Source organism: Molossus molossus, unplaced genomic scaffold (assembly GCF_014108415.1).
Source record: "Molossus molossus isolate mMolMol1 unplaced genomic scaffold, mMolMol1.p scaffold_m16_p_9, whole genome shotgun sequence".
NCBI classification, from domain to species: domain Eukaryota; kingdom Metazoa; phylum Chordata; class Mammalia; order Chiroptera; family Molossidae; genus Molossus; species Molossus molossus.
Window position 1 is genome coordinate 110,585,020 of NW_023425403.1, and position 20,424 is coordinate 110,605,443.

At 42.1% G+C, this 20,424-nt stretch overlaps 1 protein-coding gene across 2 annotated transcripts in view; it reads left to right on the top strand.

The window, feature by feature from the left end:
- Positions 1 to 20,424, top strand: part of ALG5 (ALG5 dolichyl-phosphate beta-glucosyltransferase) — a 42,551-nt gene that overhangs the window by 19,330 nt on the left and 2,797 nt on the right. Inside the window, exons 7-9 of one of the 2 annotated variants that reach the window (XM_036250042.1) lie at positions 6,594 to 6,653; positions 12,283 to 12,434; positions 14,810 to 14,885. In XM_036250042.1, the coding sequence (XP_036105935.1) occupies positions 6,594 to 6,653; positions 12,283 to 12,434; positions 14,810 to 14,870 (273 nt within the window). In that variant the 3' untranslated portion in view covers positions 14,871 to 14,885. Of the gene's footprint in view, positions 1 to 6,593; positions 6,654 to 12,282; positions 12,435 to 14,809; positions 14,886 to 20,424 lie in introns of those variants that run through there. The other variant, XM_036250041.1, reaches the window with a different exon arrangement.

Below are 20,424 nucleotides of genomic sequence, written 5' to 3' on the forward strand. Positions count from 1 at the left end.
CAGAGCTTTGTATGACAAAGAAATAAAATGGGGCTTTGTATTTAGTTCCAGATATTTTATTTATATTGCCTTTTTCAGGTGCAAAGCTTTTTTCTAAGCTAATTTCCTAAGCAGTAGTTATTCTACATCTTTTTACAAAAATGTGCTTGTTGTTATAGTAATTTTTCTAAAAGTATATAATGATCAATTGTTTAGTGATTTAATCACTCAAAATAGAATAAAAGTCCCTGAACAGGCAAACAGCTGACGAGAAGTCAGGACACCGCAATCCTACGGTCATCCCTCAGAGGTCATGACTTGGACCCTAAATTCCCAGGTAGACATAGTTCCAACAAGCTTAGTTTCTAGGTTTTTAAGGCCACAAATGATTAAAGGTAACATATGAGCCCTGGCCGGTTTGGCTCAGCGGTTAGAGCGTCGGCCTGCGGTCCGGAGAGACCCGGGTTCGGTTCCCGCTAAGGGCGCGTACCTCGGTTGCAGTTTGTCCCCGGCCCTGGTCGGTTGTGCGGGTGGCAGCCACTCGATGTGTCCCTTTCACATCGATGTTTCTCTCTCTCTCTGTTCCTCTCTCTCCCTCCCACTCTACCTGAACAAAAAATGGAAAAATGTCCTCGGGTGAGGGAAAAAAAAAAAAGGTAACATATGAAACAGATATGGAATAAAATTACACCTTCAGTCTTCCTTTTCCTTCAGTATCGTAATCCTTGGCCAGGTGTGGTTTTGGTACGCCATACTTTCATGTGTGTACATGGTCTGGTTGTCCCTTAAACCGAAGGACATGATAACTATGTCTTCTCTTTGTGGACCATGTGGGCAATCGAAGAGCCTAGAGTATATTTGTTTCACTCTCCAGAGAGGTCCCTTCAACCTCCCAAATTACTCATTTTACAGACCAAGCCGTTTTGCTGAGATCTTTGTGGAAATGACACAAAAGAGAAGACGAGAATTTGAAAGCATAGATTTTACATGATACAGTTTTAGGATCTGTCTCAGCAGATCAGAAAGTGCATGTCCAAACCTTTGAAGGGCAGGGCTGCCCGTCAGAGGAGGTGTTTAATGCCTACAGCTTACTGTGAAAATGGGCATCTCTTAGAACAGGGAACAGCACGCTTTCTGCAAAGAGCCAGAGCGTAACTGTTTCAGGCCTGGGAGCCATGCGTGGTCTCTGTTGAGTACCTTCCTTGTTTAGCAGCCCCTTTAGAAAAATAGTCCACCCAAACACAGACAGCCGTGACTGACCATTACCTCTAATTTACTAACATTAGTCTTTGTGCTTGCTTTTCAGAACTAATTCTGATTTACTATTTATCATTGTTTCTGCAAATGGATTTACCTTGTTCTAGTCTGTTTGTCTCTGAATAGTGAGAAAAGATTTAACTGAAGAACTAGGAAAGAGAGATTCCGACTAAGCAATTATTTCTAGAATGCAGTACAGCTCCACTTTTTACCGCTAAAAAGTCAGCTGTGCCCGGCCGGTGTGGCTCAGTGGTTGAGCGTCCTCCCAGGGACTGAGAGGTCCTGGTTTGATTCCTGGTCAGGGCACATGCCCAGGTTGTGCTCCATCCCAGTAGGGGGCGTGCAGGAGGCAACCGATCGATGTTTCTTTCTCACATTGATGTTTTTCTCTCACTCTCTCAAAATAAAATCATTAAAAAGTCAGTTGTCATTAGTAACTAAAATACGCATTTATTTTTTTTAATTTTTTTTAAAAACTGTAAGAAATTCAGTGATATTCTGAAAGAGGCTTAAAAGAAAGAGATACCATCTCTACCTACATTTTCTAATGTGGGCAGTTTTTAAAACAAGAATATCCTTCATTTCTGAAGAAGAGTGAGCTGTTCTAAAACCTGAGTTGAGATCAGTGTCAGGGATTCAGTTTTTACATCAGAACGTCATATATACAGGACTTTCTTAAAAGCTTTTAAAGACTGTAGTGAAAGAAAAGGCTATTTTAAAAGAAAGCTTTTGGTTTTGATTTGTCTTTAGTTTAATTTGATATTTTAACTCAATTCATCTCTGAGAGGTGGAAGAATGTTCTTTTCTATCTGTTGCCAGTAATGTTACTGCTCTTTTTGGTTAGAGCTTATTTGTCATTACTATCTAAACCTTTCCTGTGTTTCTTTAAGAAAATCATTCTCTCCCTTTCCAGCAAAGTACCTCTGCCTAGAAAGGGAGGGAAGAAATTAATTCTTATTAAGTAGTAAGCAAAGTATGTAACAGGTCATTTCCAAATGAAAATACAGATAAATGGCTAATAAGAACCCCCCACATTTACCTTTTTATTTGAGAAAATAAAGGAAATGAGGTCATGTGTGGTTAGCAAATTTAAAATGGGAATAATTAGCCCTGGCCAGGTAGCTCAGCTGGTCAGAGCATCATCCTGAGATGCCAAGGTTGCAGGTTCAGCCCGGCCAGAACGCATAAGTGGAACAACAAGTTGACTCTCTCTCTCTCCCTACCCCCTCCCTTACTCTGACTCTCTCAAATAAATAAATAAAAATTTAAAAAAGAGAGTAATTGGTATTGACAAGAATTTGAGGAAAGAGTCCATCATGCCCTGGCTGGTGTGGCTCAGTGGGTTGGGCATCGTCCATGTACCAAAAGGTCGCCAGTCCCATTCCTGGTCAGGGCACATGCCAGGTTGTGGGCATGGTCCCTGGTAGGGGCATGCAGGAGGCAGCTGATCGATGTTTTACTCTCACAGTGCTCTCTAAAAATCAATTAAAAATCTCTTTTTAAAAATAATCATATCCAGTTATCGAGATTATAAGGAGCCTTTAAAAGAATAATTTGTCCGTGGCTGGTTTGGTTCAGTGGTTAGAACATCTGCCCACAGACCAAAGGGTTCGATCCCCAGGGGTCATATGGAAGGCAAACAATTGTTGCATCTCTCTCACAGTGATATCTCTCTCTCTCTCTCTCTCTCTCTCTCTCTCTCCCCCCCCCTCCCTCCCTCCCTCCCTCTTCCTCCTTCCCTTCCACTCTAAAAATCAATAGGAAAATATCCTCGGGTGAGGATTACCAATAAGTAAGTAAGTAATTAAATAATGTATTTATTTGCTTGCCTATATACTCTACAAAACACTCATACTTTTAACTTAGTATTGTTCTACATCTGTGACATTCTCCAAAGAAAGAAAACTGAAGTGCAGTTAGTTTTATATTCAAAAATGTTCTTTTAGGCACCTTTATAATAACATGAAATTAGCAATAATACATAGGCAAATAGTGAAATACGGGAACCTATGTGGTGAAATACTATGTTGCACTTATAATTGACACAAGAAAGAGATAGAAATGCAATACTGCTATGACAGGTTCTTGTAAAATAAACCCAGATCTTATCACCCCCTAATGCTAACAGCCAGTTTACAGGAAATGCAGAGGACAAAAGAATGTGTTAAATGTAACCAGTGGGGATTCAGTCAGCAAAATCCCCAACCTAAGAAACTACAGGAAAAACTACCTGGTTTCTTCACCTAATAAATGACAGTCCAAGCTCAGCTCTCTAACGTCTCCCATCTCGAGCAGTCGGTTCTCGACCAAGTCGTTCACAGAAAATGTTGTGGTTGTCAAACAAAACGTCACTTCTTGACCAGACAGCCATCACGCTGAATCCCTTGTGGTCAGTTAGCGTCTCTGGGACGACAACCAAGAGAAGAATGTGGGAGTGGGAGTCCTATTCCCTAAACCTCCCGGGGTTAACTTCTCGGGAAGTTGTTCTGTATTTTCAGGGTTCATGTTTTTGGGGGTTTTTTCCTGCTCCTGTTGCTGTTACTACAGTAAGTTACCATGGGTCCTCAGAAGGTCAGTGATAGCACAGTGAAAAGGAAAGTTGTTAGAACTACTTAAAAAATAAATAAGTGCAAAGTATAATAGAGGTGTTCTCAACCAGCCTTCCAGAATGAACTAAGTTCAAGAACCGAAGTTCCACTGTATAAGGAAAAAAATTCAGAGGTAGGGGAACTCATGGGTAAAAGAAATGCCAACCGCCCTGGCCGGTTTGGCTCAGCAGTTAGAGCATCGGCCCGCAGACCAGAGTCCCAGGTTCGGTTCCCGCTAAGGGCACGTACCTCGGTTGCAATTAGTCCCCGGCCCCGGTTGGGGTCGTGTGGGTGACAACCAGCCAGTGTGTCTCTCTCACGTCAACGTTTCTTTCTCTCTCTTCCTCCCTCTCCTTCCCACTCTATCTGAAGATAAATGCAAAAAATGTCCTCAGGTGAGGATTTTAAAAAAAGAAAGAAATGCCAACCAGTTCAAACAAACTAAAAATGTTTATAATTGGGTGGATTTGAAAATGAACTACATCTGATGGTGTTGAGGAATTATTAATGTTTTTAGTATGATAATGGTATTGTGACTGATACACATATCAGTTTATAGGATAATGTGTCTAGTTTGTTTCAGTTAATACCAGATTGGGGAGGGGTTGGGGGAGGAGCTGCAGAGGAAGCAGGGTTGTGACTGGCCTGCCCTGTGCTGATAGTTGTTGAAGTTGGTTGTGGGTGCCTGGCTTTATTTTTTCTACTTTGTGTGTGTTTGAAAATACCTACAATAAAATGCTCAAAAACAATAAACTTGAATATAAAAAATGTTACAGTTATTTTCAATGAAAAAGCATGATATACATGAGTAAATTTCAGCTTTGGTTTGTCAAGTACAGACGGGAAAATACACAAAATGTTAGTAGTGGCTGCTTTGGGGGGTAGATTATGCATGCCTTTTCATAATAAAATTTCATTGTATCATATAAATGTATATGCTTACCAAATATTTTACAGTGAGCACTTCTAAGTTTTATTTATTTTAGTGAACAGTTCCAAATTTAAATGATATATACAGTCAAACTGCACTTCATTTTTTTAGTCACCCAGTTATTCCCAGAAGTTACCAGTGTTACCCATTTCTTATGTCTCCATTTGGAAGATGTATATTTTTTTAAACATGCAAATTGTAGTGCACTGTATATACACTGTTTTGTTGCCATTGAACAACGTATCTGGAGATGGAGCCGTGTATGTTCATCGAAGTGCTCCTTCGTTTGTCACCTCTTAGCTGGTTTCTTCAGGTGGACGTTCAGACACTGCAGTGATGAGCCTCACGTGAATGCCGGTTTGCAACGTGCAGGTTCATTATAGGAAGAGTTACTGGTTGTGGAATTGCTGGGTCCAATCATGCGTATGTGATCTTGACAGCATTTTTCAGACTGCTGTCCGTATAGAGTAAAGACGGATGGGTTTTGTTTGCATCGCTCTTGGTGCAAGTGTGACAGGGTCTCGTCAGGGTTAAGAGCTGCTCTCGCTTCTGCAGGTGAGCTCTGGTCATGGCCTTGGCCTTTGTCCAGCTCAGTTATCGAGGGATTTTCTTAATGATTCATAGCTCACTGTGCATTTTGGAAATTAGACTTTTGTCTGTAATTTAAATTACAAATATTTTCCACCAATTTATTTGTCCTTTAATGTTTAATAGGGTTGGATTTGGGTTCTACCATACAACATTTAAAAAATTTTATTGTCAAATTGATCTATTGTTCTAGGTTTTGTGTGCTTTTGCCTTTCTTGAAATTTAAAATCTTATTTGTATTTTACACTTAAATATTTGATGTATCTGGAATATACCTAGTCAGTGTGAGATCTACTTTAATTTGGTTTCTTCAGCATCTTTTCTCCCTGATTGAAAGCGTCCCCTTTATCATACTCCAAGTGCCCGTGTGATTTTGGTGTGTGTGTCACCAGCCTGTTAGTTTAAATTATTGTATTTTTATATATTTTTAAATCCTCTGCAATTAGTCCTTCCTCGCTCTTAGAATTTTCTTGGCCCTTCTTGGTCCTTTATTTTTCACTATTAATTTGCAGATCAGCTTGTCTAGTACAAAGAAAAATTATTTGGGCATTTCTGTTGGTATGGCCTTACATTTAAAGATTAACTTAAGGAGCATTGACTTTTAGTGCTGTCCTCACCCCCTCCAGTCCGTGATCACGGTGTTTACTCCCTTCTACGTGCTCACTTGTTTCCCTTGGTAGCATCTCTGTGTTCCCTTCATATCTTGCTGTGTTTCTTGTAAAGTTTTCTTCTAGATTTTTCTTTATTGATGTTATAAATGTCATTTTTTTCGTCCCTAGTAATTTTTAGTTATTGTCTACATATATGAAAGCTAAAATACTATTCATTTTGTACCCACTCATTTTAAATTCACTTATTGCTTCTAATAGTTTTCAGTGGATATTCTTGGTTTTTTCACAATGTAATGATTTTATACAAAATTATACCATTTATAGATAACTATTTCCTTTCTAATACACTGATTTTTCTTTATAGTTATATGAACATAGTATTTTTAATCAGAAAATAATTTAAATGTATGAATCTTGAAGTGATACCTGCTCCTCATATTTGGCCCTGAATAGTCCTCTTCAAAGGTACAGTTCGACTCTTGACGCTCTCGTATTCTGACCCCAGTAGACCGTTACAGATACTTACTGGTACTTTCTCCAAATGTTAGCTTCTGAGAATTGGAATGTTCACTTTGGAAGTAAATATTCTTATTCATGATATTTAAATATTGAAACGTTATTTAATTGCTTTTTCCTCAGGATCAAATGGCTATTGCATGTGGATCTCGGGCCCATTTGCAGAAAGAATCGATTGCTCAGGTGAGGCTTCATAGCTGAGTAGGTCAGTAGTTCTTTCCTTTGTTACACGTACATTAGCACAAAATAAGCGTGTAGACTTAATTCATAAAGACGAGGTTCCTGCCTTGGCCATAGTGCTCAGTGGTTAGAGTCGAAGGGTCTCGGGTTCAGTTCCTGCCAAGGCCACGCCCATGACTTGCGATTCCACCTCCACCCCTGTGGGCCGCGGTCGGGGGGCACCCGTTGACCTGTCTCTTTCACATCAGGGTTTCTGTCTGTCTGTCTCTCTTCCCTTCTACTCTCTCTGAACATCAATGGAAAAAATACCCTCGGGTGAGGGTTTGCAAAAAAATAATTTTTTAATTTGGAAAGTTTATGCGGGACTGACACTTTTAGGAATTGGTTTTCCTTGTAATGAGTAGGAGAAGAATGTAGACTTTGCCTTGGAATCCAAACAGCACTTTTGTGTTTTTTTTTTTAAGACACAAAGGCGTCCCCATTTAGTTATGAGCCAAACTTTTCTAAATTATGCACTTTGAATCTCTCAGCTTCTTTTTGGTTTTTCCATAATTGGCACATGTAAGTACTATGTGTTGAGTTTCATTCAAAGTTTAAATTTTAAATTTTATCACTCTTAGAGACACACCATATCTTAATATTAGTCAAATTGTAACTGCCCATTTTAGGATATAAAAAAATAGAAGACATTAAATCCTTCATTTTGCAATAACCCTGAGATGACTTGAAGGAGTAAATATTATTAAGGAATTATTCTATGCAATGTTTTTGGTAGTTTTTATGTTTTTCAATTACTGTTAACATGCAATGTTACTAGTTTCAGGTGTACAGTGTAGTGATGAGGCAATTTTTAAAATTTTTGCTCTTAAAACATGTAGGCCTAGTATGTCAAGTCCAGTAATTGTTCATTATAGTCTCAGTGGTTCATCTATTGGAATGATCAACTGCATCAAAAATCAGGTTGTATTTTTAGCACAAGGTCAAAATTTCTTTTTTAGGTGCATAGTCCTGGTCCCAGACACTCTCAATTAGACTCTACCCATGGGGCTAGGAGTCTGCATTTCTAACAGTTTTCTGGGTAACCCTTATGCATACCAGGGTTTGAGAATCACCAGAGTAAAAGGTTCAACCATTTCCTCAATGATTCTGAAATAAGATATTAAGGCATTATAATTGTTTTTCCAAGATGAACTGATGGCAAAGTCATAGAACGTCTTAAGGATTATATTTAAATGTGCAAACCTAGACCCTCTGTTTTTTAAGAAACAAATTATTCTAACATCTTGAGTGTCTAGTTTATTATTTTATATCACTATGGACTTTCATTGGTGTTTGAAAAGGTTACTCTGTTAACCATAGAAAACATGATATGTTTATAAATTTAAAGCTGAGAGTCTAGAGATTAGTCCAACTTTATCAGTTTACAGATCCATGTGGGATAAAGAAAGAAAAGCATATGTCTGAGATATTCAGCACATTAGTTATAATGATAAAATACTAGAAACTATAAAATACTAAATTTCAACATTAGAAAATGTAAATATATCCTCTGGGTTAAATATGAAAACAATAAAGTAGATGAAAATGGAGACTGTATAACATAGGAAAATGCCTAAAATATTAAGTTGTATTAAGAAGGCAGTAATATATTATAAAAACAGTATAATTATGTGTATAAAAATAACTGTGCAAACTAAAACACTTCATGAAAATAGGCTAATATTAATTTAATGGTTTCATGAGTAATTATTTTTCTTTAAAAAAAAAATACCAATGTAGGGGACAAACCATAATCTGCTTGTTGAAGGATAAAGGTAGATTGGAGAAGTAGGAAGCCATGGGTAAGAAGCTGTTAAAGTGACCAGGGCAAGAGTTAGCTGGGACATATATTTACTGCTGTTGGCGGTGTAAAGGAACTGTGTTTTGTTTTTGTTTTTAATGCTGTAAATTCTTTTCACTTAGAATTTCCATTAGTTGAAAATTCTTTGAATTTTTTCTAGAACAGTATTTAAATGAGACTGCTGTGATCTAAATCTTATTTTACCCAGTACTGGTTTTAGCCAGACATCTAGGACTCTCTGCCTGCTTGTAATTTATTTTGTCCTTCATCTGTCCCTCCATCTCTAAAAGTAACCGATTGGCCCTGGCCAGGTGGCTCCGTTGGTTAGAAAATCACCCTGATGCACATGGTTGTGGGTTTGATCTCTGGTCAGGGCACATGCAACAAGCAACCAAAATGCAGGGGTGGCAGAACAGATCGGTGTTTCTCTCTCTCAAAATAAATAAATAATTTTAAAACTAAGTAATTGGTTTAGTGCTTTTGGGCCCCACAGAATTGGCTGCTAGACTGTAGAAGAAAGGATAAACTGATCACGTGACTAGAGATCAGCTGTTGTCTACTGCAGATGCTATTATAACTGCTGCTCGGAAGGCTTGTCATTCAAGTCCCGGTGATCTCATAGAACTATACTTCTTTCTTTTTCATTTTTAAATCGTTTTTATTTTTTAATTAGAGTTGACATGCATTATTATATTAGTTTTATCTAATCACATCACAGTGATTAGACATTGCATAACCTACTAATTGATCATCCCAGTAATTCCTGCACCCATCTGACACCATGCATGGTTATTAGAATATTGTTGACTGTATTCCCTATGCTGTACTTTACATCCCCACAACTATTCTGTAACAAACAATTTGTACTTCTCAATCCCTTCACCTTTTTCTCCCATCGCCTTAACCCCCCTCCCATTGGCAACCATCAAAATGTTCTCTGTATCTATGAGTCTGTTTGTTCTGCTTGTTTACTTATTTTGGTTTCTAGATTCAGTTTTTGATAGATATGTATTTATTGTGATTTTATCACTCATATATATATATATAATATATATATATATATTTTTTCTTCTTCTTAAAGAAGACTCTTCAGCATTCCGTATACCACTGGTTTAGTGGTGATGAACTCCTTTAGATTGTTCCTGTTTGGGAAGCTTTTTATCTGTCCTTTGATTCTAAATGATAGCTTTGCAGGGTAGAGAAATCTTGGTTGTAGGTCCTTGCTTTTCATCATTTTGAATATTTCTTGCCAATTCCTTGTGGCCTGCAAAGTTTCTCTTGCGAAATCAACTCTCAGTTTTATGGAAGCTTCCTTGTAGGCAACTAACTGCTTTTCTCTTGCTGCTTTTAAGATTCTCTCTTTGCCTTTAACCTTTGCATTTTAATTACAATGTGTCTTGGTGAGGACCTTTTTGGGTTCATCTTGTTTGGGACTCTCTGTGCTTCCTGGACTTATATGTTCATTTCCATCACCAAGTTAGAGAAGTTAAAGTTTTTCAAATAGGTTTTCATTGTTTTTTCAAATAGGTTTTCAATTTCTCCCTTCTCCTTCTAGCACCCCCATGATGCCAATGTTGGTTCTCTTGAGGTTGTACCAGTAGTTCCTTAAACTATCCTCATTTTAGTAGTGGTGGTGGTGAGGGTGATTATTTTTTCTTTTTGTTGTTCTCATTGTTTTCTATTTGTTTGTTTGTTTTTGCTTTCTTATATTCCAAATGGCTGATTTCAGTTTCAACTTTATCTACTCTATTGTTGATTCTCTGTAAAAATGTTTTCATTCAGTTAGTGTATCCTTCATTTCTGACCAGTCATTTTTTTTTTTTTTTTTTAATTTTAATTTTTTTTTTATCCTCACCCGAGGACATTTTTCCATTTTTTGTACAGATAGAGTGGGAGGGAGAGAGAGGAAGAGATAGAGAGAGAGAAACATCGATGTGAAAGGGACACATCGAGTGGCTGCCTCCAGCATGACCAACCAGGGTCGGGGACAAACTGCAACCGAAGTACATGCCCTTAGCGGGAACTGAACCCGGGTCTCTCCGGACCGCAGGTCGACGCTCTAACCGCTGAGCCAAACCGGCCAGGGCCAGTCATTTTTTTTTTATGCTGTTGAGGTTCACACTAGTTCATTAAGCATCCTTATAACCAGTGTTTTGAATTCTGCATCTAGTAGATGCTTGTCTCCATTTTGTTTAGTTAATTTTCTGGAGTTTTGCTCTGTTCTTTCATTTGGGACATGTTTCTTATTATGGCCTTTGCTTTGAAGTCTTTTTGCCCCATGTAAGTATTGTTTCCCCTGCTTTTTGTTTGTTTGATTTCATTTGCATGGAAAATCTTTTTCCATCCCTTCACTTTCATCCTGTGTGAATCTTTTATTTTGACAAGCATCACTTGTGGACAGTATATATATGGGTCATGTTTTATTATCCATTCCACTACCCTATGTCTTTTGATTGGAACATTTAATCCATTTACATTTAAGATGATTATTGATAGGTACTTATTTATTGCCATTTTTTCTTCATGTCTATGTTCCTCTCTCTATATATTTCTTCTTCTTACAGCAGTCCCTGTAACATTTCTTGCAGGTTTGGTGGCATTAAACTCCTGTACCCTTTTTGTCTGGGAAGCTCGTTATTTCACCTTCAAGTTTGAATGGTAGCCTTGCTAGATGGAGTAGTCTTGGTTTTAGATCCTTGCTTTTCATTACTTTTAATACTTCATACCATTCCGTTCTAGCCAGCAATGTTTCTGTTGAGAAATCAGCTGACAGCTTTATAGGAGTTCCCCTGTAGGTCACTGTTTGTCTCTTTCTGCCTTTAAGATTCTCCCTTTGTCTTTAACATTTGCCATTTTAATTATGATGTATCTTGGAATGGGTCTCTTTGGGTTTATCTGTGCTTCCTGAATTTGTGTGACTTTTTCCTTCACCAGCTTAGGGAAGTTTACTGTCATTATTTCTTAAAACATGTACTCTATCCCTTTTCACTTCTCCCTCTGGTTACCCCTATGATGCCAATGTTGTTCCGTTTCAGATTCTCCCAAAGTTCCCTTAAACTGTACTCATGCTTTTAAAATATTTTTTTCTTTTTCCTGCTCTTATTGAACTTTTTTTTTCTACTTTGTCTTCTAATTCACTTAGTCTGTCCTCTGCTTCATCTAGCCTACCTTTAATTCCTTCCAGCACAGTCTTGATGTCAGATATAGTATTCTTTTATCCCTGGTTCTTATTCATAATCTATGTCTTTTGTCGTGCTGATTTAGCTCCCACTAGTTTCCTTAGTTCTCACTCACTTCCTTGAGCATCTTTATAACCATTACTCTGAACTCCATGTCTGTTCATTTCCTTCCCTCCATCTCCTTTAGATCGTTTTCTGGCAGTTCCTCCTTTTCTTTAATTCGGGGGTTTCTTTGTCTCTCCATTTTAGTTGTCTCTGTGTTTGTATCTATGCCTTAGATGTACTTGCTGCGACTTCCAGTCTTTGTGGTGTGGGCTTTTGTAGTAAGTGCCCTGTGGGACTCAGTGGTGTGGTCTCCATGTACCACTGAGTTGTATACTTTAGGTGTGACCTTTTTGTGGGTTATGTGGCTCTCCTGTTGTAACTGGGTCAGCAGGCCAGTGAGGGGGAGGGGGAGGGGGGCCGGGGAGGGGGAGGGGGGTGAGGGTGCTGCACGGGGTCAGCCGGCCGGGGAGGTGGAGGGGCGGGGCGGGTGCTGCGCGGGGTCAGCCGGCCGGCCGAGCCCCGGCGGCGCGGGCGGGAAGTCACCGCCTGTCCTGCCCTGTCCTTGCAGCGCTCCTACTTCCGCACGCTGCTCATGTACGGCTTCCACGGGCTGGTGTGGGTCCTGTGCGTCCGGGGCATCCGGGACACGCAGTGCGGGTTCAAGCTGCTGACGCGGGAGGCGGCCCGGCGGACGTTCTCGTCTCTGCACGTGGAGCGCTGGTAGGTGCCCATGCGGTGTGTCTGTCCGTCTGTCCGTCCGTCCGTCCGTCCGTCCGTCCGTCCGTCCGTCCGTCTCACTCCACCTCAGGCCGCGCTCCTCGTGGGCGCCCGGGGGGCACAAGCGCAGTTCTCCGTGTGTCTGTGCCGCTGCCCTTCGCGGGGTCGGACCTCATGCGGACACCCCAGCAAAGGCCGGCGGGAAGGGACGTGCACAGCGACCCGGCCGCCTCGGCCTTCGCGGGGTCACGTCTCCGGCCTGCGCCCAGCTCGGCCTCCGCTTCTCCTCCCGCCCGCGTGCTCGCTCCCACCTGCCTGTTCCCTCGCCCACGTCTTCCAGATTTAATACAAGTTTAAGTTTCTCTTGCGTTGAAAGCAAACCCTCTCTAGGGCCGCCCCGCGCCCCCACCCCACACCCCGCACCCCCACCCCGCGCCCCCTCCGCCGGCCCGTCCTGCAGCCGCCGCTCCGGAGACCGTGTCTGTTCCGTTTTCTCATCGACTCTCGCTCTTCACCCTCGTTGATGTGGGTTTTCCTCCTCCTCGTACCTAACACGTGGCCACTTCACGTGTTAAACCCAGTGGTCCTGTTTTCTGTTTGGTTTGGGGACCGTGCCCCTGGCGGAACCGAACTCGGGAATCTGGTCCGCAGGCCGATGCCCCGACCGCCGGCCGGACCGGCCAGGGTCAGCGGTCCTGTTGAATGTGCCGGTTTATTGTCCGATTGACCGTCGTCGGGTCCGTACTGGGCTCTGGACACGCGGTTCCCGGGCTCTGCCTCCGCCCCCCGGGCCCTCGGCCTGCGGCGCGACGGACACCGACCTCCTGCCCGACCGACCGCCGTCCCCCCTTCGCTTCTCGTCCCGGCCACCCCTCCCCGACCCCGGCTCTCCCTGTGCTGCCGCCCGGGGGATCTTTTCAGACACTGAGGCGGATCCGTCAGGTGCTGCTCCTCCCTGCGGCCCTTCGCTGCTTCCCGGGCCCAGAAATAGGCTGAGCGGTACCGGCCGAGCCTTCGGTGCCCCCCCCCCCCCCGCCCCGAGTCTGCACCTGCCAGACCTCGGCGGCCTGTCCCTCAGGTCACCTGCCCCTTAGTTCCCAGACGAGACCAGACGCCCGGGTCATGTGCTGCTGCAACACGAGCCGTTCTCGTAGCACGTGCCCCGTGGTCCTGTGCCCCGTGGTCCTGTGTCCTGTGTCCTGTGTCCCGTGGTCCTGTGTCCTGTGTCCTGTGTCCTTCTAGCTAGAGGCCCGTCCGACTGCTCACGGCACAGCCTGCGTCTGACGGGCCTGGCACCGCTCAGTGCTCGGTGAGTGTTGTGAACAGTTAGCAGTGTAAGTCGTCGGCTCTGTGTGAGTCGGTTCATGGGGGACAGACACCCAATTGCTCCAGCAGGTGCTCCTTCTCGTCCCCCCGCTTCGTGCGTCTGTGCTGCAGAGACCTGTTCCTTCCCTGGAAACAGCGTGTGCTCCCCACCCCGAAGACACTCGAGAAATTCTACTTTCAGAATGAAAATGATCATTCAAACCTGTTTTTTAATATTTTTTAACTACATTAGAAAAATTTTTACGTAATCTATATTTGGTCTTCAATTAATTGAGATACATGGTTTCGTTGTGCCGAAGAACAGAACCTGCTGACGCTGATGAGCTCTGAAGCTGGAGAAGCTGACTTGAGAGGCTGCTCTGCAGGCAGTGAGGCCTCCACCTTCGATATTTCTGTCCGCTGCCACGTCCGGTCGAGAGCGGAGAACTCGGTCCCTTGCGGTTTAAAGGGGGCCTTACAAAGGAGAACACTAGGGCAGGACTGACAACTTCCAAGTCATGAAGGGTCCCGGTCAGAGTCGCTGCAGGGAAGTTTTGGCCAATAGACATATAATATGAGACCGGGTACCGGAGGCAACCGATTGATTTTTCCTTGTCTCATCAATGTTTCTCTCTCCCTCCCCAAGAAAAGTCAATAAAAAAGAAAGATGGAATTTACTTTAATAATATACTTAACATAATATAAAAATATTGTCATTTCAGTATGTACTCAGCATGAAAAAACATTATGCTCAACATTCTTTTCTTTGTACCGTATCTTCCAATAATAGTACATCTCCAATAATAGTACATCTCCGTTCAGCCTGGTTACCTGTCAGTGCCCAGTAGCCTCAGGTAGCTCGTGGCTGCTGCACTGGACAACATAGTTGTAGGATATTTGGGTTTTTTTGTTTTTGTGTTTTTTTTTGGTTTGTTTTTTTGGTTAAAGAACCTTTAATATGTTTTTGTTCTTCTTTAAACGTTATGTTCATGTGCATGACTTTTACTTTATTTTGTACTTGGTGGACATAGCAGTGACCCGAGTTAAACCGTTACCTCATGTTTCTCTGGAAGGTCCAGTTATGTCATCTTGTACTGTAAAGGAGAACCACCAAACATGTATCGACTTGGTTAGTGATGCCCTTCACCACAGCAATGTTTCATCAGTAGCTGCCATTTAAACATCCTTTAAATCAAGATCATGCACATTCAATCAAGAAAGACTAAAAAAAGGATGTCTTATGTAGTGTGAGTTATAGAAATCAGGTTGTGCATCTGCTTATTTCCATATACGTGTCCCCTAGACTTGCTTCTTAAAAGTTTATTCTAAAGATTCATTGAAATTTTTCTCATAACTTTCAGAAAAATCCAAGTTGAGTTTCAAGATACCAGAAAATGTCAAGGATTATAGCTGAAGATAAAAGACTGTAGACATCTCTTTAATTCAGAATCACAGACTTGCGTATATGTAATGTTAGGTATAAATGTTTATGTATATAATCTCACAACTGGGTCTCACTTAAATTCTTTCTATTTAATGTTAAGGTATAATTTCACTGAGTTTATGGGTAACTTTAAAAATGAATTCTTTGAAATGTACTTTCTTCTGATGAATACTTTTTATTTTAATCAATGTTATACATATTTATAATTTAATTTCAGTCCCAGAAGGCTTAAAACAAAAAAGCATCTGTCCCTTGCCTCATCCCCAATTCTTACTCTGTAACTATGGCCACTGTCAACTCTAAGGTTTTTTGTGGTATTTGCTTTCATATCCAGAATTATGGGTCTGTCCAGCTGTGTCCGTTTTCAGTTTTAGATACTACTTTTCAGCCCTGGCCAGTTTGGCTCAGCGGTTGGAGTGTCGGCCTGCGGTACAGAGAGACCCGGGTTCGGTTCCCGCTAAGGGCACGTACCTCAGTTGCAGTTTGTCCCCGGCCCTGGTTGGTCGTGCGGGTGGCAGCCACTCGATGTGTCCCTTCACATTGATGTTTCTCTCTCTCTCTCTTCCTCTCTCTCCCTCCCACTCTATCTGAACAAAAAATGGAAAAATGTCCTCGGGTGAGGATTAAAAAAATAATAATAATAGATACTACTTTTCAGAACAGAAAACCAGTGGATATGTGTGTAGTTCTCCTGAACTTCGTACCCTCCATAGTTATTCTCTAGATGCAGTTTTAAAATAATTTTGGGGTAGATCAGTATTGATAGTTACAGCTCTGTAAAGATAATTTACATGTGAGCCACAGAATGCAATATGAAGATTACCTTTCTTGTAGTACTTTTTGTTTTTCTAAAGATAATGACTGTCACCTTGGCCAGGGTGCTCAGTTGGTTGGAGCGTCATCACATGTACCAAAAAGGTTGCAGAGTCAATTCTCAGTCAGGGCATATTCCTAGGTCATAGGTTGATCCCCCTTGGGGCATGTATGGGAGGTAACCGATTGATGTTTCTCTCTCTCTCCTTCACCCTTCCTCTCTCTCTCAAATCAATAAGCATATCCTTGGGTGAGGATTACAAATTATTAAAAACTATGTATCATTGTTTGTTTATATTATATTATAATATGTAAGGTGGTCCGTCTGGTGTACAGACCTCCCTTGCTGTGTCCTGACACATCCGATCTGATCAGCGTCACCTTTTCCTTGGAGACATCCTGTCGGCTGTTCCCTTCTGGTTCCCCGGCCTCCTGCAGGCTCCTGCTTCATCTCCTGCTCCATCCCCCTTTCCTTGGTGACACCCTGCTGCCGTCGAGCACACCCCTGTCCCCCACTTGTGAGAAGGGAATTGTGAAGTGTTGCACGTAAAAGAGTGTCCTTACTCTGGTCTCACACGTGTTTGATAGTCAGCTGGGGGATGTTAGGTTGGAAATGAGTGGTGTGTTTGTGGAGAAGCTCGGTTCGTAGAGAATGTGAACTTGATGTGGTTCCAGGTGTGTGGTCTCCGTGCGCACCCACCAAGCCCCTACCCCAGCTGTGGGAGCCTTTTCTCCAGTGCTTTGAAATATCGTGATTCAGGACCTTAACAAGGCTCTTCTTCATGTGTGTGTTGAAGTCTCCGTGGGCATCTAATCTGGAAACCACGTCCTTGAGTTCCGAGAAATGTCCTTGAATCATTTCTTTCACAGTCTCTCTGCTCTCTTGTGTAAACAGAACCTTCCTACTGATTTCATAATTTTATCTTTTCCTCTTTCTTCTATTTCTCTTCTTTTGAGATTTCAATTTTACCATTCAATCCTCCTTTTGAATTTTTATTTCTGCTCTCAAAATTTAAATTTCCTATAACTCTCATTTCCAGTGTTCATTTTTTTTTTAAGAATCTATTGTTTCATGACTACAGTATCTTACACTAGTTAATGCGTCATTTAAAACCTCGACATTTTTTGCCCTGGCCAGTTTGGTTCAGCAGTTAGAACATTGGCCCATGTACCAAAGAGTTGTGGGTTCGATTATAGTCAAGGGCATGAACCTTGGTTGCAGTTTGTCCCTGGCCCTGGTTGGGTCGTGTGGGAGGCAGCCAGTCGATGTGTCTCTCTCACATCGATGTTTTTCTCTCTCCCTCCCTCCCTCCCTCCCGCTCTACCTGAAGATAAATGCAAAAATGTCCTCCGGTGAGAATTTAAAAGAAAACTTTGACTTTTTTTACTTTCCCTGCATTGTTTCTGTCCTCCAACTTTCTTGTTTGTTTTTGTCATTAAAGTCTGTCCTCAGGAAGAGACATGATTTCTGTGGCAGTAGCAGCATCATGAAGATAATGAACCCGGAAGCAAAGAGATACAGATGTTAAATAGTGATGTCTTTCTGCACCTGGCAACAATGTTGCTTTTGTTGTTGTTAATCCTCACCAAGGACATTTTCCCGTTGATTTTTAGATAGAGTGGCAGGGAGGGACGGAGAGAGAAACATCAAAGTGAGAGAGACACTGACTGGCCTCCTCCCATCTCACATGACCCGACCAGGGCTGAGGACAGAACCTGCAACCCAAGTACGTGCCCCTGACCAGAATCGAACCTGCCAACCTTTGGTCAGTGGGCAACTACTGAGCCAAACTGGCCAAGGCAAGATAGTTGCTTTTTTTTCTTTTAATCCTCACCTGAGGACATTTTTCTGTTTATCTTCAGACAGTGGAAGGGAGGAAGAGAGAGAGGAACATCGCCGTGAGACATATGGACTGGTTGCCTCCTGCATGACCCTGACCAGGGCCGGGAACAACCACAACCCAGGTATGTGCCCCCGACTGGAATGGAACCGCGAACCTCTGGTCAGTGGGCTGACGCCCTAACCGCTGAGCCAAGCCGCCGGGGCGGGACAGCGGCCCTGGAGGCTCCGGGCGCGCAGTGCAGTGTCTCCGCTCCCACTGCAGCGGGCTCGGCTGGACCAGGAGACATTGTTCCTTCAGCTGCTGCAGGACGTAGACTTGGACTCCCTGTGACATGTTGTTTCTTTGATTAAGTGACTTTCACAGTTAGGCCACCTGGAAATGCTTTCATCTTTACCTGTGCTCCTTGTTGTAACACAATTATAGCATGAAGGAATAATAATAATAATAATAAAGTCCATCCTCGGGTGTTTTTAGCACGGTGCTAAGAGCTGTGTGAGTGGCCAGAGCCCCGAGGGACCAGGAGATGTCACTGCAGATCCAGTGGCATTTTGTGTGGAGTCTCCCAACTGCCGTTATGTTCTGAGCTCGTCATTGTCCCTAAAGTGGGTCCTTCCATCTCCTGCCTAGGAGACATGAACTAATTGGAGGAAAGGAAAAGCCATAAGATTTTAGGGGGTCCTCCTGTTTGTACCCCTATTGGTTGACATCATTTGAGGCCTCTGATGCCTGAAACTTTGGGGGCCTCTGGGACCCAGGAGCCTCTTCTAGGCTCCTCCCTCTGCCTTTGTCTACTTTCCTAGTTACCAGTTCCCGCTTCTCTCCGACTTTCAAAAAGTATCACTGTCATTTCCTCGTCTCTTCTGGTGTTTTCATCCGTCGCTGTCTTAATGTTAGTGGGCTTCTGGGCGAGACCCGCAGGCACAGGGGTGTCCGCTGTGTTCTGAGGAGTCGTAAGATGCTCCGGTTCTCCGGGAACATACCAGCCCGTGAGGTGACAGGGAGCCGAGAAGGAAACATGGTCCCGCCCCCACCTCCGCAAACCCCGTGAAGGCCTCTTAGTGGGGAATAACCCTTCGACTGCTCCTCCGCATTTTAATTGTGACCCTTGCTTCGGTAGCAGATTGGTCTTTTACTACGGATTGGTCTTTTACTTAGTGATGGGAAATATAATTAAAAAGAAATAAACATCTTCCTGTTTTTTAAAATGTTTAAGGGGAGAAGGATTTGATAAAAAAATAATTCAGAATTGCCAATGATATATCAGATAAGGGGTTAATTTCCAATCCATATAGAGTGCTCATACAACTCCACAAAAGGAAGACAAATAATCCAATTAAAAAATGGGCAGAGGAACTAAATAGACACCTCTCCAAACAGGACATACAAATAAATGGCTAAGGAACATCTGAAGAAATGCTCAACATCACTAATCATCAGCGAGATTCAAATTAAAACAACCATGAGGTATCACCTCACACCTGTCAGAATGGCCGCCATCAACAAACCATCAAACAACAAGTGCTGGCGAGGGTGTGGAGAAAAGGAGACTCTAGTGCACTGCTGGTGGGAATGCAGACTGGTGCAGCCACTATGGAAAACAATATGGTGTTACCTCAAAAAATTAAAAATTGAACTTCCATTTGACCCAGTGATCCCACTTCTGGGAATATACCCTAAGAAGCCTGAAACACCAATCAGAAAGAATATATGTAACCCCATGTTCATAGCAGCACTATTTACAATAGCTAAGATCTGGAAACAGCCCAAGTGTCCATCAGTAGACGAATGGATAAAAAAGCTGTGGTACATGTACACAATGGAGTACTATGCAGCTGTAAGAAAGAAAGACCTCTTATCCTTTGAGACGACATGGAGGGACCTGGAAAGTATCATCCTAAGTGAAACAAGCCAAACAGAGAAAGACAAGTCATATGATCTCACTTATTTGTGGAATATAATGAACATAACAGTCTGAGGAATGGAGTAGTCCCAGAGATGTGGAAGTGGGATACAGACTGACAATCCCCAGAAGGGGGGGGGGGGGGATAAACCACAGAACTTATATGCATGTGTGCATAAACAGTGCACATGGACAACAAACTGGAGACGGCAGGGAGGGGGGAATCAGTGGGGGGAAAGGAGAAACATCTGTAACAAAAATTAATTAATAAAAAATAAATAAATAATTCAGAAGGTAAATTGTCCTTTATGTTTTTAAATATAATTTCAATTAATCAGTGCTTTACCCACCACACACTTATTTTCATCATTCTTGGGTTGTTTTGTATCTTTGAAAAGTCACTGATTATAATCGATATCCTTAGAAATTTGCTTAATAATCTTGTTCAGATTATTGAATATCATTTTAACTAACTCAGACCACTAGGTAATTTTTTGTTTTTGTGTTGAAGTTAAGAGGTGAGGATTAAGCACCAGGCTTAATATTCAAATCATTTCCTTCTCTCCTGAGTGTCACAGTTCTAGTTAAAGGAGTTCTGCACAGTCCTTTTAAAACACAAAGAACATTTTACAGATGATTTTATCCCCTTAAGTAAATATTTTACTGGGATAAGAAAAAGATTGTGTT